This window comes from Parasteatoda tepidariorum, chromosome 7 (genome assembly GCF_982258835.1).
Source record: "Parasteatoda tepidariorum strain Cologne lab strain chromosome 7, Ptep-v5.0, whole genome shotgun sequence".
In the NCBI taxonomy this organism is placed as follows: Eukaryota; Metazoa; Arthropoda; class Arachnida; order Araneae; family Theridiidae; genus Parasteatoda; species Parasteatoda tepidariorum.
The window spans coordinates 103188068-103215813 of NC_141761.1; the positions used below are offsets into that span (position 1 = coordinate 103188068).

Here is a 27746-nt window from a genome sequence, read left to right on the forward strand (position 1 = left end):
TTTATTGAACAAATAACATTTTTATTTATTCATTTAACAACTATTATACACTGATGAAAACAAAAGAGAGGAAAAGTTTTTTTTTAAAAAAAGAAGAAAATAAACAAAATAAGTAATGGCTATACGCAAACAAGGCATCAGATAATAGCTAAACTTTTCAAGGACACCTCTGCCCTTTGAGGTCAAAGAGCAGTGACGCTGTGATTGTGTCTGTGTATAATACTTTATTTGCTAGCAGAATCTTGTAGTGTAAGGACGTTTGAAAAGGCTTAGCCTAATCTTTTTTTTTATTTCTTTGTTTACCCATTGTTACTATGGCCAGTGGTCATTGTCCAGATGATGCCACAAGATGGTGAATAGTTGGAAGACTTGAGACTGGCTAGTCATAAGCTATCTGTTGCAGAGACCACAGGGCTTCGAGAAATGGAACAGTTCACAGAGACAGAAACAGTGGCCTATTAACCTGGTCAAGACCGCAAAAGAGCAACGCCAGCTCTAGACTTCTGTCCAAAAGGTTTCGATCCACGACACAGACGCAGGCGTCTTACAACCTGTTTACAATGTAATGCAACCTGCTTGCAGTGTAAATACAACAGGAACATACATTTCATGGATACCAGCCGCCTAGAAACTTAATGCAGGTGCCCTGTAGTCAGCATTCCTTTGACTGTGAGCCCTCAAAAAAGACAAGGTGGTGTCGAGAGCACCTGTCTTGCACAGAGGATGGTGAGATGCAATTCAGTCTGAACAGCCACTCGAGACATGTTCTCATCTGGAGAGAACCTAGTCCCTAACATCTAGGAGTTGATATCAGCTGACATAGGCGAAAAAGACCCCTATAGTCAAGGTGGTCTGAGCAGGCATTGTGGCAGATGGGCATATCAACCTTCGTGTTCGATCAGATACCAGACAGGTCAGCAGTACAAGGACGGAATCCTTGCACCCTATGTGAGACTTTTCCGCAGAGCACATGTCATCTTAATGGACGATAACACCTGTCCAAGCAGGGCTCAGTTCGTGGACGAATACCTACAATCGGAGAACAGTCAAAGATTGAAGTGGCCTGCGATGTACCCTGACCTTAATCCCATCAAACACAAATGGGACGCCTTGCTCGTTGAATTGCAGCTCAAAGACCAGTTCCAATGACCATCGATTAGCTCAAGGGTACCTTGGTGCAAGATTGGTTGTGGTTGCCACTGGGATTGACAAGAGGCTAGGTAAACAGCACAAAATGTCAATGCTCGAGTTGTGTAACTATTAGGGGTGATCATACACTCTATTAGACAAGTTTTTCTCTGGCTAACAGAGTGTCTGTCAGTGACCATTTTCCTTATTTAGAGTACAGATTAGACCCATTTTTGTTTCCCCATATTTTGGCCAGGTATAGTTTGATTTTCTTTGTTAGTTTTTATAGCAAAAAAAAAAACATTATCCCATCAATTGTTTTCACTAATGTATGTTAACATTTCTCAGTAATAGATTTTTACAGCTTATTCTTTGGTCCATACAACAATTAGGAGATAAATATCATTATATTTATAAAATAAAACTAAAATTTATACGAGAAAAATTATGAGCTTCCTAAATAGAATAGACGCCACAAGTTACCACAATTTCTCTACTCTCCATTACCGTAATTTCGGTTAGTCTTGCTTTTTCTTCATAGTAGGTTCCAGCAAAAAGTTACAACTGTTACCAGGGGAAAAAACAAGATTCTGCAAAACCACAGTTATAGAGAGGTGGAAAGTGTAGAGAATTGGGATATAGCATAACATTGAGATGCCTATTTTATTTACAAAGAGTACAATCCAAACAAAACAAAAAAAGCAAATTAAGTGAAAATGCATCAGTATAAAACTGATTATATCTACAGGATTTCCAAAATGTCAAATATATCAAAATAATGCATAAATGATACCAAATATCCCCTCTATTCTTTTTCCTTAACAGTTGGGACGGAGACAACATCAAATGCTTAATAGAAAACATTTCTTTTTGTATATTTGGATAATACAGAAAAATCGTACCTCAATGTGACACACAGGATTTTTTTTCGTTCACAGATGGCACTGCAATCAAAAATGAAACTGGCATACAAATTGTTTAACATAGAGATATCTTGAGAAATATTGGGTTGAGTAAAAAGTCATTGTGTTTCTTAGTAACAGATAGAGGCAGTGAAGTTTCAGAAATACTTCAAGCAATTGCAATAGTAGTTGTTACATTATTGATATCTGATAGTTTAAACTTCATTGTAAAGATAAAAATTGAGATATTTCTATGATTTTTGGAGATACGACACTAAAGTGTTCATTTTTTTATATTCTTTAATTTTATTTCCGTTAAAAATAAAACGCACGCCACGCTTGTGAAAAATTGCACAAAGTTTATGGTGACGATGCTCTTCAAGAACATCAGTGTCAAAACGGGTTCAAGAAATTCTGCACATTTTGATTTTAAAGATGCTCCTCAATCAGAAAGACCTTGTTAGATTGATGATGACAAAGTAAAGACATTGATCCAGTCAAACCCATGTTACCCGACACAAGAGATAGAGTTCAGTCACAAAATTTATTGTGTGTCCACCTAAAGAAAAGCAAACAAAGCTCGATATTTGGGTTCCTTGTGAACTCAAAGAAGTTTATTTAATAGGACGAATCAGCATCAGTAATATGCTCATGAAACCAGAAGAAAACTATCCTTTTTTTTTTAAAGGAATGATAACTAATGGTGACAAGCTAATTTTTAAAAGAGATGATTCGCTACATCAAAAGCAGATCATGCTTTCATTGTTGTGGTATTAGAATATTATGTATTAGGTGTAGTATTAGAATAATTAATTCGGATGCGTACTGTAGGCAATTGAACAGTTTAAACGAACCTGTCATCCAGAAACATCCGGAGCTCCTCAATTGTAAAGCGTTCCATCACAACGCGAGATCACACACATATTTGGCGACTCACCAAAAGTCATTGAAACTAGGATGTATTGCCCTACCAAGCATACTCACCTGACCTTATGCCGTCAGGCTTACACTTATTTAACTTTTTTAAAAACTCCTTGGGTGGAATAACGCTAAATTGAAATGATACTGTAATTCAGCACATTGTTAAATTTCTCACAAACAGAGACAGGGCCTTCTATGAACGGAGAATTATGAAGCTCACTGAATGATGGCAATAGGTCATCGAACAAATGACAATATCTTTAACCTCTATTTAAATATATGACTCTAAAAAATGTAGTAAAAAAAAACGCAACGGCATCTCAGTGTCAATTTTAAACATTTTGTATCACATTTTCATTATGCAACTTCATCGCCATTTATGAACCAAAGGGCAAAAGAACCTGTAGGTCAAATTAGGATAATTTTTTCTGGAGAATACAAATCCTTGAAAAACAAAATGAGAGTTCCCTCTTAAAATTTTGAACTATTTGTACTTCATTTACATAGTACAATTTGTTTGCCATTTGTGAACTGAAATGCAAAAACCTGAAGGTCAAATTAGGATAATTTTTTCTTTCAAATCCAAATCTGACAAAAAAAATTTCCCTCCAAAAAATTTTTAAGTTGCCCTACCCCCCTTGTAGAATTCGGAATCATTGAATGCATCTCTTAAGCGTAATTTCAGTTTTAGATCCCATGCATACTTGAGATATTTGACTGTTTTCACACCATTTGAATACCCTGTACAAACAAAACATAAATAACTTTCATAAAAAATATTATTTCAATAAAAAAATTATGTGAAAATAACTAACAATATCAAAACAATTATAAAGTAATATAAAAAATACATTATTTAGAAAACTACTGAAATAAGTAAAAACTATAAGTTCTGTAAATAGAAGCTTTAACTTACAGAACTAATAGTTTTTAAATAAATTGCAGGATAACAAAAGCATAGAAATTTATCACGTAATATAACAACAAGCATAACAAAATATTTTGTTTCATTATTATAGTAAGTACAACAAACTTTTATTTGACAATAGAAAATTTCATAACAATGAGCAGGGTCATGGAGTTGAAGTTGAGAAGTTCTCAACTACTATTCTTTTATTTAGGTTGAGAAATTCTAAACTTTTATTATTTCCTGGTATTTTACAAATGTTGAGTCAACCAGTGCTAGATTTGATTGTTGATGCAAATCCATATCATTTTACAAAAATATTATTGAACAACAATCTTTTGATACAAATGATTATTCAACTATCATTTCATATACTCTAAATACTGTCAGAATGGAAGACAATCGTTTCATATAAATTCTTCAGAAAATAAACTTTATTTAATATTGTTAAATAAAGCAATTAGAAGATTAATATCTGATATAAAAGATTATTTATTATTAAAAACAAAATTTGGTGGAAATATTGAGAAATCTTTACACTAATAAATTACAGGGGGGGAAAAAAGCTTTAGAAGGCAAGGTTTAAAACTAGATTTTTTTTTCAGCTCAAATTATTAGTAATACTTAAACTAATAATAGAATAGGTATTTTCTATGATTATAATATGATTATATGATATAATATGATTATAATATAAAGCATAGAAATTTATCACATAATAAATATATTATAACAACAAGCATAACAAAATATTTTGTTTTATTAGGAAATACAACAGACTTTTATTTGACAATAGCAAACTTTATAATAATGAGCAGGGTCAGGGAGTTGAAGTTGAGAAGTTCTCAATAATTATTATTTTATTTAGGTTGAGAAATTCTACACTTTTATTATTTCCTGATATTTTACAAATGTTGAGTCAACCAAAAGCCAGATTTGATTGTTGATGCAAATTGTTATCATTTTATAAAAATTTTATTGAACAACGATCTTTTGATACCCAAATGATTATCCAACTACCATTTCATATACCCTAAATACTGTCAGAGTATATACATTTAATATTGTTAAATAAAGCAAAGAATTTAGAAGATTAATATCTGATACAAAAGATTATTTATTATTACAAACTTTGGTGGAAATATTGAGAAATATTTACTCTAATGAATTACAGAAAGGAAAAAAAAAGCTAAAGAAGGAAAGGTTTAAAAATTAGATCTTTTTTAAACAGCAAATTATCAGCATTTAACTAATAGTATAAATATTTTTATAATTAAATTGTTTTGCCTACAGATAATATTGATTTAAAAAATGCCCCTATTTTTCTTAATAAAATTTAAAAATTCAATAAAGTTTGGTCAACAAGATATTTAGAACATGTATATTTGTTCTGTTTTCACATAACTAAACATACTAAAATATACTATATATTCCATGAAATGTTTTTAAAAAGATATTTAAACATAAGTATTATTTAAAAATACAAATACTGAAATAAAGTTATGTATGCTGCTATTTTTAGGTTTAAGAATACTTATACCCACAATAAATTTACAAATGGTTAAAACATCTCTACAGATAGGATGCCAACAAACCTACCAAGAAAGAGGTTTTTTCGAAACCAGATTGAGCCCGTAAGAGAGGCTTATCACTAATTAGTTTGATGACCAGAGTTAAAAAAGATTTCCATGTAATTGGTGCTGGAAGATGGAGAACAACGATGACCAACAGGGCAAAATGGCCAAAACTTATTGAGGCAGCCTTGGCCAGTCCCAGGCTGTAGTGCCGAAGAAGAAGCAACATAAAATATAATTTTAAAAGGACCTGTACTCCAAATAGTTCTAATTTATGAGACATTATAAACATAGTAAGCAAATGTATTGCCATTACAAATATAAGAAAATGCATTTTTATCACTAATTCTTACTTTTTCTTTTAAATTAAAAACCACATATTTATTTATATACTTTAGTTGCTAGAAATAACTTTCAGTTAAGATTTAAGAGAATTTGTTAAGTCTTTCCCCTAACTATAATAGATATCCGAAACTATTTGATGGACTAAGATTATATTTAGATTCTGACTATGAAGGAAATCATTATGGCACATCATTATCAAAAAAACAAAAATTCTAATAAGTTTTTCGGTGTACAAATAAGTTCCCGCCGTTCATCACAAGATGGCACTACCAGATGGTTATATAGAAATTGACTAGTGTTAAACGTTCTATTGTAAGTTTGTTCATCTCGTAACAACATAACCTTAAAATATTAGTGTTTCCATAATAGCATTATATAATTGTTTTCGTGCAAAAATGAAAAGTTTTGAGCCAACTTTTGATTTACTTCTTTAATTTGAAGAAATCTGCAGCTGAGACCCATTGATTGCTTGGAGAAGCATATGGTGAGTTTTCTTTAAGTGAGAGAAGTTGCCTTGAGTGGTTTCAGAAATTTGAAAACGGCAAGTTTGAAGTGGAAGACAAAGAATTGGAAAAATTATTGGAAGAAGATTCATCCCAAACGTAAAAGAGCTTGCTCCTACATTACAAGTGACTCAGCAAGAAATTAAACATCGTTTAAAATCGTTGGGAATGATTCAAAAACAAGGAAGTTTGATTCCATACGAACTAAAGTCAAGAAACATTGTATGTCAATTTTGCTATTTGGGAAAACTTCAGTGGGAAGTCCTACCCCACCTGCCGTATTCACCAGACTTTGCCCCTTCAGATTATAACCCATGGCTCATGATCTGTCTGAGCAGAAATTTACATAATTTGAAGAAACCAAGAAATGGGTCAATCCGTGGATATCCTCAGAAGATTATTTCCTCCGACGTGGTATCCTAATGCTCCCCGAAAGATGAGGAAAGGTAGTGTCTAGTCACAAAGAATACTTTGAATAAAAATTAATGTACCGTTTTTACACAATAAACTGCTAATTTTTGATAGAAAACAGCGGAAACTCATCTGCACTCCCAATACAATACAAAATTATGAACGTTAAAATATAATTTTCCACTGATACAAGTCACACACCCCTTGACTTTTTCAATATTGTGGGTGTCTTTTTTTAAAAGCGTGGTTTAAACACAATGTGTTTGACATAAGCGTAACTGAAAATTATTTTCTAGTAATTGAAGAATGCAAAAAAAATTTTTTTTTAAATCTCATCCCAAAAATTAAAACCTCCGGAAATTTAAATGCAATAAGTATTTTCACCTATGTCATCAATACATAATCAATTTCACCTACGTCATATACTAAGGCACTTTACTAAGATACAAAAAATCATAACAGTAAAATGTCTGTAAATGCAAAATATTTTCTTTTCAAATACTAAAATATTTTTTATTTGTTAAATTTAAAATTAAGCAATATGTTTTTGCATCAAAAGTAATTATAAAATGCTACAAAGCTAAGCATAAAAATATATTGAGCAATTTCTATGACATAGATAATACAAAAGTCAAAAATTATTATCATAAAAAATGCTGTATTAGAAATTTTAAGATCTTATTTTTGAATAGTTGTAAATGGTTGAGTGACTGTTGCATGTATTTCATCATTTACTCGTATAGTGCCGGTTTTCAAGATGAAACAGGCACTACCCAAACAGGGTATTGATCCAGTTTTCTTTACCATTTCTGGATCTTTGGGAATCCTGTATCTGAAAAATAAATATTAATACATTCAAGTTATACATATTTTGCTATCCTTGTATGAGAAAAAGTAATTGAAATAAAAAGCAAATTTATTATTATCAAAAAAAAAATTTAAGTCACATTAATCGAAAAAAAAACCTATCTTAAAGATAAAAAAAAAAAAAAACAAGGAAAATACATCCACTTAAATTTATGCATATAACTAAATCAAATTTTTTGATACTTCTTTTCCTCAGAAATTGTTTTTCTAGAAAATTAAACATATTTAAAAAAAAAATGTGTATTAATAGAGGAAAACATAAGATATTAAAATACCATAGATATAAAGTCATGATTATTTTTTGCAAAATAAAAATACCTTCTTAATGATTAAGAAGCTTGCACCAAACAGAAAATATTTCTGGATTGAATTGTAAAGCTAAAGATATTGATAAACTCTTAAACTATACAGCATTTAATATACAGGGTGTTTTGTACTCACCACCATTAATATATATTTTTAAATTCTTTTTCAGAAATGAAGTTAAAATTACATACACAGATCACAAATTTAGATTTAAGGTAAGAAAAAAATAGCTATGTTAACAAAATCTGGTGCGCCATAGCTAATGAAGACAGGATTAAAAATACCAAAACTTGCTGGATAGAATAAGGAAATAGAAATGGTGTTTCTAATCATCACTTTCTCCTCATTTCACCTGACAACCAAACATGCTTTGGTGATTTGATTCTTTCCTTAATGATGATTCATTAGATTTGGGTATATTTTTTCTCTTGAAATATTTATTTGTAACCACTAATGTGTATAGAATTTCAACTCCAATTTTTAGAAAGATTCTGAAACATTAAAGGTGGTGATTATGGTGATAAAGAATATGCTTTGCTTTGTAATTTTAAAAAGCAAAAGTCTTTCAAGTATTTTGCATAAGAATATAAATGTAGGTATCACTCTTATCAAATATTTAAAAACTACTAATAAAAGACCTTAACAGGTCATTTTTACTGCAAAATAATTATGGAATGACATATTAATTAAAAACATAAATTTAGTGCTAATACTTGTAAAGGTTTTGTTTGAAATTCAACTTAGCTTAGGAAATAGTTTTACTTTTAACAAATGAATAACACTTTGTTATCTTAAATGTCTTAATATTATTATTTTTCACATTTTGAAATATTTTTTTTAATGTTTGATTCATGTATGCATGATTATACTGCTTAAAAAAAATTATAAATCAGCAAATACTTTTTTGAAACAAAAAAAGTTACATTTTAAAATGCGCAATTGATAAACACAATTAACATTTTTAAAAAGATGTATTTATACACTGGTGTTGACTTTCAGATGTTTTGATACAATTACTAATATTAATACTAATAATGTACCAAACAGTTATCAACCTTTTTTATGTTTTAACTAATTACAGATATTTTTAAAAAACTTAAGGTCAACTCAATCATAATTTAAGTAATGATAAGCTTCCATTTTGTTTCTAACAAATTACACTAAACTAAGCTTTACATTTCTTACAATTATAAACTTAGTTAATCAATTTGAATATTTCTACACCCAAAAACTGCTCATTCATTAGTTCTTTATAATAAACTAATTTATATTATAATTACTATTTATACTAATTTATTATAATTACTAAACTTGTATGCAAGTTATATGAAAAATTTCTTACTTTCTCAGAGTTACTAATGGTTCTTTACTAGTTAGTATCCCAGTTTCAGGATCAACTGTTGTCAAGAGGCAGCTGAAATTAAAATAAAAATACATACTAACTCAAAGGAAAACAAAATTGGCAAATAGAAAGTATAACTTAATTGCAAGATACAAAACAAATTATATTACAATCTCTCTTTGCAATTTAACAGATATTTTAAATATAATTATCAAATATTAGCATAATAACAGTAGTATTACAATTTTCAAACTATGATGCTGAAAAATAATTAAATGAGGATAGTTTCTACAAAACCATAAGAATAAGATGAGCTAAGTGGTAGCTTGAGCACTTAGTTTCAAATGTTGCAACAGAGTCACTATAAAGACTATAATCTTCACATTTGGCACATTTTAGTAGTAAAATAAGTATTATAGTAGTAAGTATTATAATAGTAAATATTTAGTAGTAAGTATTTTTTTAAGTAAAGTACATTTTAGTAGTGTAATAATCTAGACATTTATGTCTTCACAAAAGAAAAGTATTCTGAATTTTTTTAAAATTAAAATATGAAACTAATGTTACAATTAATAGGAAATAAACCCAATTAAAATTAAAATGATCGTTGATCCAAAAAGTAAGCTTTATCACCATTAAATCATGCTGACAGAGAATACATTAAAAAGTAAATTGACAAGAACAGAATGTTAAAATAAAACTCACTAGAACAGAATTATAAAATAAAAATTAATTAGATATATAAACACAATTACAAGACAGAAAAAACATACAGGGAAAAAAAGCTATATCATGCAACTATCTTCAGTTATCCTTAAATGTAATAAAATGCAGCAAAATAAAAAAGAGAATTAAAGAAACATATTATATGCGTCCATTTATTTAAAAAAAAAATCAAAATAGATATCTGGGATTAATCCAGTTAGTAATTGTGGCAAATTTGAAACCTCTCTTAATATATATGTCCCATTCACAATATTTTAATTTATAAAAATAGCCTTTCAAAAATTATAATTTATAAAAACGCTCCCTTCATTAAATTTCACTTTAGAAAAATAATATCACAAAATTGTTCTACAGAGAATTCTCGGAAAAAACGACCAGAAACGATGTGATCTTACCGCAGTATTGTCATGAATCAAAAGTCTTAAAACTCAAATTCAAAATAAGACCATACCTTGTGGAAAAATAATTATTATGGACTTTTCTCGATTGAAACGTGTCACAGACTGATAACTTTAATTCGAATGTCGTAATAACATCGCATAAAAAAAGCTAACATTCGAAAAACTCTAAAAAAATAATAACGGCTCCAAAAACTATCACCAATTATGACATTAAGATTGAATTGTCACTCAATATCCTTGTTATTAAAGGTGATTTTTAAATTGTGGTTTTAAGGTGATTTTATGAATTGTTTAAAAGGTGATTTTTCTCCCTGTGGAGTGGAAACCCTGATTGCACACTTGACGATCACTAAATAAAACTCCCTTATTTCTCCAGATTTTAACTCACCTAGATTTTTTAACCCTGATTTTTGGACAATTTTCGAATTCCCCATTTTTTCGAATTCCCCATTAGCGTAGCAACCCTGAAACAAGAATAACAAGATAGAGTGCCACCAGGCAAACGATCATAACTGATTTGAAAAAGCTTAATCGCCAGCTTGAAGTATGATGTATAAGAAAACTAGAGCATTAAAAACTTGCTCATACATCAAGCATGTGCATATATTTTATAAGAACACGTTCATTATATTTTATGTAGTGTCCCTATGAAATTGCGGCATTCATTTTTTTGACCTACTTTGTATTTTTAAACAAAAAGCATACTTTTCAAACAAATAGTACGAAAAGAATGCCACAGAGGATATTTATTTGATATATATTTACCGTGTAATAGGCAACACATTTACCATCTCTGCTTCCTTTCCTGTTCTCATGTGTTCCCAAGAATCCTAAAAATAATAAATAGGTAAAAATAAAAAAAAAATAATATAAAATTTGAAGAATTCAGTCTGAAGCTGTGGCATATCACATTTTTTAACCATTTAAATATCACAAAGCTAGAGTGAGGATGATAAATTTAACATTACTTCAACCTAAATCTCACCCATTTTCCTTTTAACCCTTTGACGGTCATTAAACGAGTTCAGCTTGCAATCAAGTGCTTCATAAAGCGCGCAAACAAGTTCCGCTCGGGAGCAAGATTTCAACCAAAATGGTTAGAAACGAGCACTACTTGCGTAGTGAAAATTTCCCCCAATGGTCGCTGACGAGCTGAGCTCGTTCGTCATTATTATTCTGCATTGATTATGTTACAAATGAATCCTACTCGCGAAATGTAGTTAGTTTTACTGTCTACAGATGGCAGTACGAGTTCCATGAATTTCTTTTCATAAGGAAGGGGGAATTTTTTCTTTACCTTGTTCTTTTTCTGCATATTTTGGCGCGTTTTTTAGAATGTTTGTAAAGTAAAATGGCTCAAAAAAAGTTAGATAATTATGATGATGATTGTTAAAGATTTTAAGGTAATAACTGTAATTTTTTTATAGCGTGTACAGAAAGATTTTTAGGTAATTACTGTATTTAAATCAGGGTTCCTACTCTTTTAACAAAGCAAAAATTAAGCACTTTTAAGGACCATATTTTGAAAAAATAAAGCACTGATTTTAAAAAAATTAAGGACTTTAAAGATAGTATGATTGTTTATCATCGAATATACATATGTCACCAGTGAGTGCAAATTATTTACCTTTCTAAAAATATCAATAAATAAAAAAATAATAAAAAAACTATTTTATTATAATTTAAGAACTGATATAATTGTATTAATTTATAGGGCTTGCCAAAGAAGTACTAGGTAATTTTTGCAAATTTGGGTCAGATTTTTTATAAAACATTTTCAGACTGTTAAAAGTTAACGCCTTTCAGATTGTAAAAGTTAACATATGAAACTAACCTGTATTCCATTTTTAATGATTTCATTGAAATTTAATTGTAAAATTAAGTGTTGAAATTAAGATTTGAAATTTCTTTCATGCATATTAAAAAAAAAGTAAATAACAAAATTTGGCAAGAACATTGAAATAATTATAACAACAAGTTTTTATATTTCGCTACTAGGCCAGCAAATGCGTCAGATTTACTTTTATGATGAACTTTAACAAAATTAATTCCAGCCAAACCAGTTATTAAGAATTAACTTTAATGTTACTAAATATTATGGCGAAAAACAGGAAGTAATTTTAAAGCAACCTAAAATTGAACAAAAATTAAAAACAGTATATTAAGTTTCAATGTTAACTGAATAAAATTATTATTAAAATCTAAGGATCATTCAGTTGAGTAGATTTATATTTTATGTAACCATTTGCTTATCTTTAAGGAATAAAAATAGCGTAACAATCTAAAATTAGTTACCAAATACTTAACTTTCTTGTTAGAAGCAAACCATGCTTTTTTTTATTTAGGAGGAAAAAAATTTAAAGTATTTTTTTAAAAAAAACTTGCGATTTTCATCAAAACCCCAATGAACTCCATGTTTTTGATGAAAAATCTAGGTGGGCTTGGATTTTTCAAACCCTGTTTCTTACAGATCTGTTTACTTATTAGTACAATCATGAATTTTAAAAAAATATTATGCTTTCTGTAAATTTATGTCTTTATTATTAAATTTTAGATTTTAGGAAAGAGTTTTAGTTATGGATTCTTGTTCAAAATTTTTAATCATACTTCTTTTCTTAAAGTTTTACTTAATCCTTACAAGCAGATGCGTTACCAGTAGAACTGAATTTCTTGAATTCGGTCAATTTTGAAGGTTAGTGTGAGTCTTTCACTTAGGTACCTTAAAACTGCCCCCCCCCCCCCAAAAGCACTATCTTTTCCATGTGAAGTATTACCGTTGTTCACACTATTCTTTTCATTTAGAACGCTTCACTCTCCTCATAGAGTATCATTATGGGCAAAAAGGTAGAATATATTAATGAAAGAACCAATATATTAATAACTGGACATACTTTCTTCCCCTTACCTATAGTTCCCCCCTACACACATTAATTTTTATATCTCTAAAATGTTTTACCTGAAATGCATGGTCTAATTCTTTGTCTAAATGTAATGCATGGTCTAATTCTAAGTGATAAAAGGACATTTTGTTTTAAAAAATTGAATTGAAAAATTGTTCCTATCAACTATAGTGATGCTAAAAAATTAAGGACTTTTAAAAACCTTGTACCAAAATTAAGTACTCTTAAGGGCCCTTATTTTCCAAAATAAAAATTAAGCAGTTTTTAAGGACATATAAGGACCGTGGGAACCCTGTAAATGCTTCATAAAATTTTACATTAGTTGTATTTATTTAGTTCTTTTAATTTAATATCTGTCTTATATTTATAATTAACTATTATTATTTATAAAATTGATTATAATCATTTATGATTTACAATTTAATAATTCTCATTTATTAATTATTTCAAAGTATGTAAAAACTGTTATTTATGTACTACAAATACTTTAAGAAATTTTTAAAACGCGTGAAGCGAGCTATCTACAGCATCGTCAGAGAAGGGTGACATTTTCAGAAAAACGGAGGGGGGAAACAGCTGCCTCTTTTGACTACTGTTTACTCGTAATACTGCGCAAATTAAGTAAACGAAAACTGACCATTTCCCTAACTGTCAAAGGGTTAATTAACCACTTATTTAAATTTTAATACTTATTCAGTTATTTGACACCGGTGAATGCTATAACTGAAGAATATGCTAATTAATTAAGAAAACACATTAAAAAAAAGAGAGAATGACTATCTTATTTTAAGTGTAATCATGTGCTGGCATTACAACCCCCCCCCCCAAAAAAAAAGTTAACTAAAATTGATTCCAAAGAATATCATTTTTATCTTTTTTATTATAAAACTAGAAAGAGTATGGAAGATAGCACAAAAGCTTGTGTGTGCAGTTTTGGAATTATTTTTCATAATTTGATTAAATTATAATCACATGTATTCATAATAAATATATTATCTCTACACAATCGTACCCCTTCTTATTTATAGAAAAAACTTAAGAACTTTCTAGAGTACTAGAAATTCTTATAACCGACATTTCTTTTTGTTTATTTTCACAAATATTCTAGAAGGATTCAAAGCAAAAAATCGAAAGATATCAAGATGGGAAGATTAGCTTATAACTTGCAAGGAGATAAACTTAACAGTTCAAAATGGTTGTTAACTTTAAAAAAAAAAAGGAATTGAAAGTGTTTAATAGAATAACGGGTAAAATAAAAAAAGTAGAGAAAGAAAATGTGCAATGAACAGCATCACAATGTGTTCATAAAAAACCATATCTAATTTTAGGTATGCGTTAGTTCATGTGTATATTGCTAAGACACCCATAAGAACCAGATATCGACTTTTCTATCGTAAAAAAAAAAATAACAGATGCAAACAGACAAAATAATTCCTCCTCATTATATCAGCAGTTGACAGTTCAAGCATAAAATATATTCAAAAGCAAAATCTAACACAAAAGACACATAATTGCTTTTTGGGTGCTATAAAATCATACAAAATCACATGAATTAGATTTTTAAACTATTGATTTTCAATATATTAATTTAGGATCAAGGAGGAAGAGCGGTTTATGTTCCTAAAAACTGATTCTAAGAAGAAAAAAATTCAAAGCGAGCATAAATAAATTTCCCCCAATACGACCCATCTTCACTGTGTAATAAGTCTCAGAAAGAACCATTTTTTCATGTTAATGATTTGTCAAAACTTGTAATCTTCATACTGCAACAGATAGCTATCTAATAGTTTTTGGGGGAAATGAATATAAACCCCTTATACCATATTAAAACACAATTGCTTTTAAAAATAATAAAATAAAAATAATTCTCTGCAACTTAGCATTTCATTGAATTATGTCAATATTCAAATTTCATAGATGATTTTAATTGACAATATTGTAAGAGTATCATTTCAGATTAAAATGAATTATCATGTCTCTTTTGTAGTTTTAAGAAACCGAATTAGACCCATGAAGTAAATTGATTTTTCAAACTATAAGGGATACTATATATACCTCAGCATAGGGAGCACAGCCATCTACCAAAACACTTGGGCGAAAATTCCATACTGATATTTTCTTTTCTCCAATTCTTAAATTTAAATCATCAATAGAAGCTTGTGACATAACATGAAACGCAGATAGATCTTGAAGGGAAATCTGAAAATATCTTACAACTTTAAAAATAATAATCTAAATTAATGAAGAAATTTATCCACTGCTGTAACTAAAAAATGGCTGGTAAAAAAAGATGTAAAATTAGTGGCTTGATATAGGATTTTCTTTAGTTTTTACTACCGTCATTCGGGGCTACTTTGTGCAGCGGGGGCTACTTTGTGCAAATTCGAATTTGGCATTTTTCAAGTGCTGCTATTCAGTATTATGTTTATTTCACGTTAAAAATGTGTGGAATTTGAAGATGAAAATCTCTTCTATTACTACAAACATTTTTTCGAATTTTAAGACAATCTCAGACTGTGTTTCGTTCATCCAATGTCAACAACTTTCCGAGGACGTCGGATGTCGAAAAGTGTGCGTGGAAACTTTAGCTGTGAAATGCAAAGACGTTGATAAAACAATTGTCGTAAGTGCAAAATTTTTTATTTACATATCAATAAACAATTATATCATGTTAGCGTTAAAAAAATTTGAAAATTAATAACAAATAAACCGAAAATGAAAAAAATTCACTTTGGGGCTACTTTGGGCAAAGTTTCATTCGTTTTTTTTTCGCCAGAAAAATGGTCAGACGTTATAAAAAAATACCTGGAACGAGAAACTACCATGATTACACTTTAGAAAAGCTTCAACAATGTTTGCAAGCAGTTGTTGGTGGTATGTCGATTGCTGAAGCTTCTCGGAAGTACAAAATCCACAGAAATACTGTCTCTAATAAAATTCACAAGAAACACGTGAAACTTCCTTGTAAACTATTATTTTTCTTCTACAAAGATTTTTCTAATGAATTAATCAAACGATTTAACTCATAAAAATATATTTTATAGGACATCAGGTGATTTTGACAGAAACTGAAGAGCAAGTTCTGTCATGTTCATTCAAGCATGTTATGTTCAAATTTATCAATATTATAAATGTTAATGAATATGTAATAATTATTATTTTTGAAATATCATTCATTTCAATGTTGTTAAAAAAAAGTATATGGTTTCCTTTTGTTTAAATTCAAATGTTTTGAAATAAGTATTATTTTTAAGAAAAAATTCTTCAAAAAAATGTTTTTTTAACGCTGAAATTTATTTTCAAACTAATATCTTTACATATCTTGATGTTTTTGTCTTTAAAAATGTCAACAATTAACTTTTTTAACAATTTTATATCAATATCTTACTAAAAACATGATTATTAAACTGAATTCCTATCGCTGCACAAAGTAGTCCCATTTGGGGGCTACTTTGTGCAAGGTATGTTTTGACTTATTTATTCGTAAATATTACATACAAATAATGCCAATATTGATCAAATTCACTCGTCTGAGTTCAGTTATGAATATAATATCGATAAATTTTACTAAAGTTTGAATTAACATAGTTTTTTTACATGTCAAAGTTCAAAAACTGCGAAATCCTGCACAAAGTAGCCCCGAATGACGGTAGCTTTTTTTTCACATAATACCAGTTTCAACCAGGTTGAATGAAATAATAATTATGAATAATAAATTGTAGTGACAAGAAGTAAGTTGGATATTAAATTATTCCATAAATAAACAACTTGTAAAAACAAAACAATTAATATCAGCTTGCTGATAATAATTTTTATTATTTACATTGATATTAACTTCTGTTGACCTCCTATATATAATATAATTAACTCAAAAAGTGTTGGTAAGAAAAAAAGATGTAAAATTAATGGCTTGATATGGGATTTTTTTACTAGCTTTATTTTCACATAATTCCAGTTTTAACCAGGTTAAGTGAAATAATAATTAACAATTGGAATATATTGTTTCCCAAAATGGGATGACAAGTTTACATTCAAACTTTGTTCCATTAAGAGTTCAATAGTTACTTCATATTAAAAATTATAATTATGCTGTATGGAAGCAGGCAAGAAAAGTTTTAGAACGAAATATTATCACATCCATAGGGCAAGGAAAACAGTGGGAAAAACTGACTTAAAGTGTGAAAGTAAGTAAAGTGAAAAGCTCTAAAATAAGAAATTGGAAAATGCAGGCACAATACAGGCAGCTTTGGAATTGAATTATCAGGAAAGCCATGGTCTAACATAAATTATAGTGCCAAGAAGTAAGTTGGATATTAAATTATTCCATAAATTAACAACTTGTAAAAACAAAAAATTAATATCAGCTTGCTGATAATATTTTTTATTATATTATGTTGATATAAACTTGCATTTTTGCACTTGCATTAATTTTATTATATTGATATTAATTTCTGTTAATCTCCTATATGTAATATAATTAACTAAAAAAATTTTGGTAAGAAAAAAATATGTAAAATTAGTAGCTTGTTATGAAATTTCTTTTACTAGCCATATTATTTTCACATAATACTAGTTTTAACCAGGTTGAATGAAATAATAAACAATTGGAATAATTTCCCATAATGGGATGACTTGTTTCCTATTTGTGAACAATAACAATATAACATTCAAATTTCATTCAGTTGATGGTTCAATAGCTACTTCATAAAATAGTACATGCATAAAAAAATTATAATTATTTACATGGAAATAGGCAAGAAAATAATATCACATCCATAGGGCAAGGAAAACAGTGGGGAAAACTGGCTTAAAGTGGGAAAGTAAGTAAAGCTCTAAATTAAGAAATAAGAAAATGTAGGCGGCATTGTAATTAAATTGCCAGGAAGGCAATGATTCAATATGAATTATAGTGCCGAGAAGAAAGTTCCATATGAAATTATTCCATAAATGAACAACTGGTGGAAAAAATTAATATCAGCTTGTTGTGTACTTTATTGAGATACAAAGGAATACAAAGCAAATCCTACTCTCCTGACTTAAGAGATTAAAATGCTTTGCTTACACAATTAGATTCATAAACTGCAGCTATTTACAAATCAGTGGCTTGTGGCATTTCAATTCAATCAACTTAAAAGTTAATTTCCACAAATAAAAGTTCTTTTATTTCAAAGCAAAAACACTAGACATTTAGGTAAATTTTACTTTCATACAAGTTATATATTGCTAAAAGAAAAAAAGAACCCTGATTATCAAACACACATAGGATGATGTCAGATAATCGACAATATTTCATTATTTATATTTTCATTGTGTATCAACATCATTAAAAATGCTGAAAATTTTACGTAAAATATCATTATCAAGATAACAATAGATAACAATTTATACACTGTACATGCGTCATAATTAATTTTCATTAATCATTTTTTAACTAACAATTATAATTAAATATCCTACTAATGAAAAATATCACACCTTTATAGCAATTAATTTTAAAAAAACTTACTTCTTACAAGAATTGCAAAATCCTATTTTGAAAATTACATGAATCAAGATATTGGACTACAAATTATGATAATGAATTTTTAAATTGCTTAAATACGAACCATTATGCATAATTTAAAGATCTTAATAAAAAAATCTACTCACTGGATTCTTGCGCCTCAGATTCAAGTAAAAAGGGTGATTCTGGACATAATTTCGTTTTGGATTTTCTGGAAAGAAACGAACTAAGCGTATATTAGGCCTTTTTAGATATTGTTGAAACCACTTTGCAACTTTGTCTCCACAATCAATCACATGAACAACATCTGAATGCAATCTAAAAAATGTTTTATTTTATTTCAAATAAACATATTTAAAATTGAATAAAATAATTTTAAAGTGAAAAGCTGGTGTAAGAAGACATTATTAACAAATCTAAAGATTATTAGAATTCTTAACACGATAAAATTTCTTACATCGCCCAGTCTTAATGTGATATATCGTCTATTAGATATCGGGATATACCATATGTTCGAAAATTATCAATCAGAAATCGTTAAATCAATCAAAAATAAATAAAAGGAAAAAATTTATAAGAAAAGAAAATGTTATTTCAATAAAAATGTTTCTAATAATATAAATAGCATTGCTTAATTTTTTCAATTAAAATAATAAATATGGAGATGTTTACATAAGACCGATGTCTTAAAGTAAAAACAAACAAATTCTTTATTTTCATTTTGTTTAAAAAATTGAAAATGACTAAGTTTTATTAGTTTAAAAATAATAATAAAACTGTAAGAAAATATTTTACTTGCATGTATTAAAAATAAAAAACAAACCAAATGAATGTTTACTTAAGTAAAATTTTTTTTAAATTATTGGTTGAAAAAGACGTGCTTTAAATCACCGTTACATCTTCTTTTATTTATATAATTAAAATAATAAAGTTAGATTGACTAATGGTCAAATTTTATACTTAATAAATGTAAAAATGTCAGTTTTGTTTTATTTATTCATTATTATTTTCTTTTTTTGGAAATAAAATTGACCTAAGATTTATTGATTTAGAAATAATAAAGACTGCCTAACAAATCATTAAATGAACACGTACCGAAAGAGTTTAGAGAAGAAAAAAAATTTAACTTTTAATAGCACTATTGTTAAATTATTACGAAAGCGTCAAAGCATTGCTTAACTTTTTATTTAATTAAAAAAATTTAGTCCTTTTAGTTCATAGCCGAATTTTTTAAATAAATAACACAAACTTTATTTTAATTTTCTCAAAAATAAAAACAGATTAAATAAATGCAGGCTTTGTTTCAATTTTTCTTTATTAAAAACGAATGAAGATTTATTGGTTTAAAAATAATAAAATTTTTATACTTATGTGCATTAAATGAATTTTTTTTTTACAAAAACTAACTTTTTATAACAAAGTGTAAATTACTAGACAAAATAAAGAGCAAGAATTTGCAATTTATAATTAACTATTTGTAATTTTTATAGTTTTATTTTATAACCATCAAACAAAAGCAAGAACGTAATGGCTTTCGCAGCACGTGTGATTTCAATTCGTGAATAAATTCCCCTTTCCATGTAATTCCCCTTTACAGACAAAAACAAAAAAAAAGCATTTTTTGCTTTAAAATAACTAAATAAATAGCACTCTTAGAATAGGAATAAAATGCTTTCAGGGAGTTCAGAAAGATTCTGAATGCATCAAGATTTTTTAAAAAAAATCGACTGTAATTGTCCATTCGAAATGCATTCCACAGTCATCAAACCTACAAAAATGTAGAAACTGTTAATTGTTCTTCCTGCTCATTTTTGGACTGCCATAATTATATGGATTCTAAATAAAGCCATGTGTAACACACACAAAATTTGGAACATTTTGTTTCCATAACAACTTCAATACATATAAGTTTACACTAAATATGTTTATTTACAGTAATGGGCTTATCTCATGATGGGCAGACAGTAACTCTGATCAAACTGTATAAAAGTAGTGCAATTATATTTAGATCAAAACATAGAATAAAAAAAATTTAAAAAATAAAAGGGTAATAGAATATAGAATTAAGGAAACATTAATGAAACTTCAAAGATACAACAAAAATACAATTAGAAAGAACAGAACTAAACCAGACCCTTGATAGTCCTATCTGGAACTCTAATAAGTTATTAAGTACCTTAATGCTTGCAAATCTTTATGTATCATAGTAACTTACTGGCATTCAATAATTTTGTCCCCAGGTTTAGGTGAAGATTCTATATCAACAGTAAGAGGATCAACATCAGGACCAGATATTATAAGCTTTGAGTCAATAATCTGTGGAGCAAGAAGAGCAAGCTTTGGGGCTTGACGTTGTGATAAAAGAACATTATTTTCATCGATCAGCATAAATGAGCTAAAATGAAACATTATAAATATATTGAAATATATGTTAAAAGAGATTTCTTTTCTTCACAACAGAACTTGACTGATGGTAGGACATGCAAATAAGTAGAAATATTAAACATGCTCCTAAACTGACATTATTTTAGACAGCTAAACATGCATTTTATCTGTTACTTAATACTGCTAAAAAAACTAAGTTTCTTACTACTCATTTAATAAGACAGTTGTGCATTGAGGTAGAATTTTTATACAAAATTGCCCAAAAGTGAAAAGATTAATCCTTTAATCATTTTAATTATTTTTTTAGGAATGAACCAGTGATAACCATCTAAATATCTTATGAAACAAAAAATGCAAGGTTTCAATCAGAATATGGAACTAGAGAATTAATTGGTACATAAAAAGCATGATTTTAATAATTTAAAAAAGAATAATTTAATGATATCAAATTCAACCTTCCTTTAGGAAATGGCAAAATGCCAACTTTTAAATCTTTAATTGGAATTCCTGTTTTTATTGCAGATTTGGATCCTCCTGAAAAGAGTATCCCTACTTTATACATTTAGGTTCACAGATGACATCATAATTGCAAAATGTAAATTGGGTTTAAATTATTTAATGGTGATATCATATACCATCTGGGCAACTAGAATTATGGGGGTACAAGGTCAAGTTTGGATTTTTAAAATATTAAACTGTTCATTTTTATTTTTTCAATCTGAAACGTATTCCGTATAATTTACTGAAAGCTGGCTCACCTTTCCGACGTGCATATAGAAAAAAAAATCTCTCACCCTATATATACAAAGAGTATAAGAGTGAAAACTCATATATATGTGTGTGTGTTTATACATGATAAACACATACAAATAACGAGTATGGACACATGAAAGGCTAATGGTCTGCGATTTGTTAGTAAATTAATTGCATAGTTAATTTAATTTACCAGGAAACTATAACATACAAGTGATTTTTAAACAAAAATTAATTTATCTCACCAAATGAACAATTGCACTAAATTCTGGAAATTAAATCAAAATATTTTTATTTGCTATTGTTATGATTCGATGTTCAAATTTTTTTTTTCACAGGAAACAGTAAATTTGGAAGGAAAAAAACCTTAAAAAGCATATGGAACAGGTTTAAAACAAATTACATTTTTAAATAAGTCAAAGCTCAATTTTCTGCCATTTTTTCTGACGCCACAAGGCGGCTGCCTAAGATGGCCTAATGGTAGGTCTAACCTGTATTTACTTTGAACAAATAAAAGCTAATTATGAAAGGAAAAAATGACTTGAAGAAATATAGAACTAAAAGATTTTCTTTTCTAATATATATGTGTTTAATGATATTTTTGATTTCTATAAATAATGACTACTTTTGGGGAAAGTGGATATAAATTCAAGCTTTTTTAAAAGAAGCTTCTAAAACCATACCATTAAATTTATTTTACTGAAAATTTTGATGTATTTTAAACACATTGGATTCATATAGATTAAATATGAAGTATAACTTATAAATTTTGTTTGATTGTTTTCTTACATTAATGCATTCTAAAGACAATGTTTTGATAAACCCACTTTATCACACTGTGGGGTAAAGTGGATATAGTTTTAAAATGAGTACATATTTCATTAAAAAACCTATGTAAATATTGTTTTAGAATTTTTTCTGGTAAATATTGTTTTAGAATTTTTTCCTGTAAATATTGTATTAGAATTTTTCTTATAAATATTGTTTTTTTTCATATTATTAAAGCGTTAATGTTCATGTCCATCAAAAATAGGTATTACTTTGAATGCAGAAAACTTGCAAAACTCTACACAATTTCATAAAAAATGCAAGAAAAGTGTAATAGGTTTTGGTTTATTTGAAATATAAATGAAAGAGTAAATGTTAATATCTATAATGAAAATTTAAGGGTTGTGGTAGCGTGGTAGACGTGGGCGACGCTGCTCCACCGCCGTGGCTTCGCCACAGGTGCCCACTGCGTAACGAAAAGAGAGTTAGCAGTTCTGGCACTTTCTGTGGCCGATGGACAATAGTTCCAAGTGCCCCCCATTAAAAAAAAAATAATAAATAAAAAATTTTAAAAAAATGAACATTTAAAGTGTTTTTACTATTTATAGCAAAAACGTATTTTTATTTAATTTAGTTAGTTTAAGGAAATTGTTTTGGTTTCCACGAAAAAACTGCCATATTTAGACAAAAACTTGTGTCATCTCTATCTCTAAATATGCTCACTAAGTTGTACCATTATGCCATTTTGGCAATTTTCTTAGTTGTATAATGTGTCGATTATACTACTATTTCCGAGATCATTCTTCTCTTTAAAATATAAAATTTAAAAGAAATTTTGCTTTCAGAATTAAAATTACTGTGTGGGTATTATTATGTGGTACTAACATGTAAATTATTTAAAAGTTATTTTTTAAATATAGAATATTAGATACTAACTAAAGCTAACACAGAAGTAAAAAAAAAAAAAATCCCTATCTTAGAACACTTAGCTAAGCTTATTCATATACACACTTTACACCACCACAGAAAACAATTCATAATAAATAAAATTTTGAAATTTATACTTTAATTTCTATGTAGATCTATTCTTTAGATGTCCCTCTACCAGTCTGAACTAAAGTTAATAATTTCAGATAGTTTTTAATAATATTAGAAGAAAGTTCATCAACAGCTTAAACTAACATTTGTTATCTAAGCAAATACACACTAGTAACAAATACTCTAAACAAATACACACTAACCACACCTGATCCTATAAAAAAATATATATACCGTTCTAAAAGACCGTTAACTTCTAGACCAAATTTTGTACATTTTCCTTCTGTCACTTCATAGCCTTTGATAGACTTGACGGGGAAAAAGAACATTTTACTGACATATCCCACTTTCTCATACACTCGTCTTTTCTTCTTCCACACCAAAGTTCCTATAACAGCAACAGCTAAAACAGGCAAAATTATCCAACCATTCCATAACTGAGGCATTTTGAAAGAAGCTTCTAAAATAAAATAAAAATTAAACATTATTTCAATACAGGGTTTTAATAATAAATAATTCTAAATTATTAATAATTCAAAAAATATTATTATTAGTTTCAGTATACATGATTTGAACACAATTGCAAAGCGAAAACAGGGTGCACAGCCAAACCTTTCAATAAAAAATAAGCACCTTTTAAGCACTGAAGAAATATTTCTAAGCACTATATACATCAACAAAATGCAAAATAATTTTCAAAGACTTTACATGATCATGATAAAATAACCAGTTTCTGACAAAAAACACTTTTCTTGATTATATTAGCCATAATAATTGATCGAGATTTTTCGGTTCGATATTCGAAGGTGGAAAATGAAGCCTGAAATTAAGAATATCTTGCAAAATGCAATAGAGTTGCACATGAGAGTGCAATAATCTCATTGAACTCAGCTCAGTGGACGCACATGCGGACTCGCAAGTATTTCATCCACCATGTAAAATCATTGGCCCTTTCATACACTATGGACCGATGGTACACCGAAATAGATGGTGGTTGAATGAATTATGAAAATGTTGAATAGAGCTAGGTAAAAAGCACACTTTTGCATAATACGTGGTGAAAATCGATGTAAGAAAAAAATCACATTTTTGAAAAGGGAAAATTAAGTATTTTTTAAAAACACCCAATAAAAAAAGTATCTTTAAGGGCTTTTGAGAACCAAGTTCGAAAATAAGCACCTTTAAGCACTTTACAAAAGTACTACGCACCCTGGAAAACTTTGATAGATATTTCTAAACAGATTACAACAGGTTTCATGCATTTTGATTTTAAATCTAAAAAGCTATAAAAACATGTTGGCCATAAGCATACTTAAATAAAATGAAAAACCTCCTGCAAACACAAAATCACAATTAAAAAAAAACTTTCTGCAAGCAATTTATTGACTCTTGTAACTAGCATCAACCCTTTCTCTGCCAACTAATTTTAACAAAACTTGTTGAAAAATCACTATTTTGTTTAAAGTGTTATAATTTTTATAAAACTCTATATTGATTACCATATAGAGGAAATTCCATGATACGAAGGACAAACGAAAAAAATAGTCACAAGAACTTTTCTCTACTTGCCACTTAGTGCACATAATTATTTCTGAATTGTGAATATTATATCTTTCAAAAATTCCGCGAAAATTGAAAAGATATTGTCTGCAATACCTTTTCAATTTTATGCTGCAGTGCCATAAATTGCACTGCAATTTAATAAATATTATCACACAAAGTTCAGCTCAAGTTGGAAATGCATGTGTCGTAATAACATATTAAATAAATCAGAATTTGAAAAACTGCAGGCAAATGAAGGAAAAAATTATTCATTATTGGCGAGTACATACTATTTTCGTCTTACTTGTATGAAAGATATGAGTTAAGCTAAACGAAAGGAACAAGCAAATTGTTACCAATGGGCTTTTCGTAAAAAAGGCAAAATTGCTCATCGTTATAAACAATCTTTGAGGATCGGTACTTAGTTTTTGAGGAGAGTGAAATAAATAGAATTGAGATTTTAATAATTACATACTTGTTTGAGGGTAAATTAAACTGGTACAAATCTTCTTAGGAATGAGATGAATGTAAGGTCAAGAAATATTTTTGTTTCTTGACGTAATTTGTCTATAAAAATGTGTATTGATGTCTGTGTGAAAAAGAGTGAAATGATTGGAGGTCAGGTCTTGATAGGGTTAAAGAAATTGAGGAAAGCAAATTCAGTTAAAGAAAATATAGTCTTGGTAGACGAGTATTTGGTGGTATTAAAAGAATTAGCAATGTTTCATTTTGTTTTTCTAGGTTATAGAGGATCGTATGAAGGAAACTTTACTTGATGCTACTACCTGTTATAGCTTAGAACAATTATGTCTGATTGCGGGAAATCTATTATCCAAAAAATGAAGATTTCTGTACTAATATTTCCATCATTTCTTGAATTTTGAAGATCCTGAAACTTGTGAAAATACAAATAAAACTGAGGGTATCTAGCTCCAAATAAATAGGGAATTTCGAAAACAAAATGTTCACTAGTCCTCTGCAGAAATCTTCAATTCTTATTTTGAAGAATTTATGTGAAGATGCCGGTAGTACCGAGATCAGGCGGAAGCTGATCCGCTCCAGGACTGAATGTAATGTATAAATGATTTGTTCACGAAACACTCATCAAATTATGCCAAAAAGAAACTTCAATAATATTCACAGATGAGAGCTGTTTATGTTGTTTCGAAAAGCTTTGCGTTTATGATATGAAAATAAATTACAATTGCCTAAATTGTTTTATGTAGATGTTTAATCATCCATATTACCTAAATGTTTGGGATATATTTCCGCAACGTGATCTGTAAGGTCAACAATCAAAAGGTGCTAAATAGATTTTAAACTTGATAATTCTTTTTAAAACAAAAACTCCGGGGGAGGTGCTGCAAGTTATGCTTTTTGAGTGTGTCCCTTACAGAGATGTTTTTTTTTTCTTTTTAGTTTATCACGGGCCACTGCCCGGAAATTGACAAGACTTGGCGATTATTCTGCCACAGATTACGATACGAAAATCTCCCCAATAAATAATGATTGTTAATATAAAATATTTTAATGCGTTTCAGTAGTTTTAAAAAGATATGCAAAAAGACCAAATATCTATTAAGTTTTGGTGCCAATCTAAGCGTCCAAAAATCACCAAAAATGAATGGGGCTCCTATTGTAAACTATTGCTCTTAGTTTTTACTTTTTTTTACGTCAGAGCGAAATGGTAGATATCTAAAACTTAACAATGATAGAACTAAATGAAGATTTTACAGTTAAAGCTTAAAATACAGTGTCCAATACAAGACAAGCACCAAAATTTACACTCTAACCAAAAATACTTTCTTTAAAGAATAACTTTTTAATTAAACTCTTAGAAAAATTATGAGATGAAACTTATAAGAAAGAAAAATATTAATTTCTTGAGAAGCTAATTTTAAGCACAATATAACAACAGAAGCTAAATTTAACCATAATAACAGTTATAATAGAAACAAAATAACATACATAATTTTTAGAGACAGCACTAAATTTACTTTTGATTTTAGTGAATTTGTTTATGACATGGAGGCATAGTTGATAATTGCAGAACAGTGTGCGAGCTATTTGTTTTAGCTTATAGCTTTTTATTTCGATTAATAAGGTTTGGTTGAGGCTAGAGGCTGAAAGATTTCTAAAAGGCTAGTGCGTTGTTGTTGTTCTTCATTTACGTCACACTAGAGCTGCGCAATGGGCTATCGGCGACGGTCTGGGAAACATCCCTGAGGATGATCCGAAGACATGCCATCACAATTTTGATCCTCTGCAAAGGGGATGACACCCCGCTTTGGTAGCCCAACGACCTGCACGCGAAGTCGAACACTTTACAGTAGAACAGTTTAGCAAAGACCAATACCGCACACCCTCGGTCCCTATGCAGACTGATCCAAGTGGTAACCCACCCGCTCACTGACCGCAACCAGTAATGCTTGACTTCGGTGATCTGCTGGGAGCCACGTCTTAACGATCAGTTCACTGTGGGACAAAAGGCTAGTGCGAGGCGAGGATTAAAAGACAAGTTCAC

General features: G+C 28.9%; 1 protein-coding gene across 3 annotated transcripts; it reads right to left on the reverse strand.

The window, feature by feature from the left end:
- On the reverse strand, positions 1–27342 carry LOC107455852 (mitochondrial amidoxime-reducing component 1). 3 transcript variants are annotated; one of them, XM_071183033.2, is made up of 9 exons: positions 27191–27205; positions 26008–26111; positions 23915–24140; positions 20952–21131; positions 18883–19054; positions 15289–15432; positions 11099–11163; positions 9207–9278; positions 1–7523 (listed from the first exon to the last, which is right to left on the reverse strand). In XM_071183033.2, exons 3-9 carry the CDS (start codon positions 24124–24126, stop codon positions 7370–7372), a joined length of 999 nt encoding a protein of 332 aa, XP_071039134.1. In that variant the 5' UTR covers positions 24127–24140; positions 26008–26111; positions 27191–27205; the 3' UTR covers positions 1–7369. The 3 variants fall into 3 exon arrangements, with proteins under 3 accessions (XP_071039134.1, XP_071039133.1, XP_042906862.1); XM_071183032.2 differs by lacking the exon at positions 26008–26111 and having other exon boundaries at positions 27191–27342; XM_043050928.3 differs by lacking the exon at positions 27191–27205 and having other exon boundaries at positions 25698–26106.
- Between the last annotated feature and the right edge of the window lie 404 nt (positions 27343–27746).

What these genes read in the sequence shown, in the direction of transcription:
- LOC107455852 (XM_071183032.2), bottom strand. Translation starts at nt 24,126, where the DNA reads ATGCCTCAGTTATGGAATGGTTGGATAATTTTGCCTGTTTTAGCTGTT. An exon ending in GCTGTGCTCCCTATGCTGAG is followed by an intron (nt 11,164 to 15,288) that starts GTATATATAGTA and finishes TATTATTTTTAG; the next exon opens with GATTCTTGGGAACACATGAG. An exon ending in AATGTGTTGCCTATTACACG is followed by an intron (nt 9,279 to 11,098) that starts GTAAATATATAT and finishes TTTTAATTTCAG; the next exon opens with CTGCCTCTTGACAACAGTTG.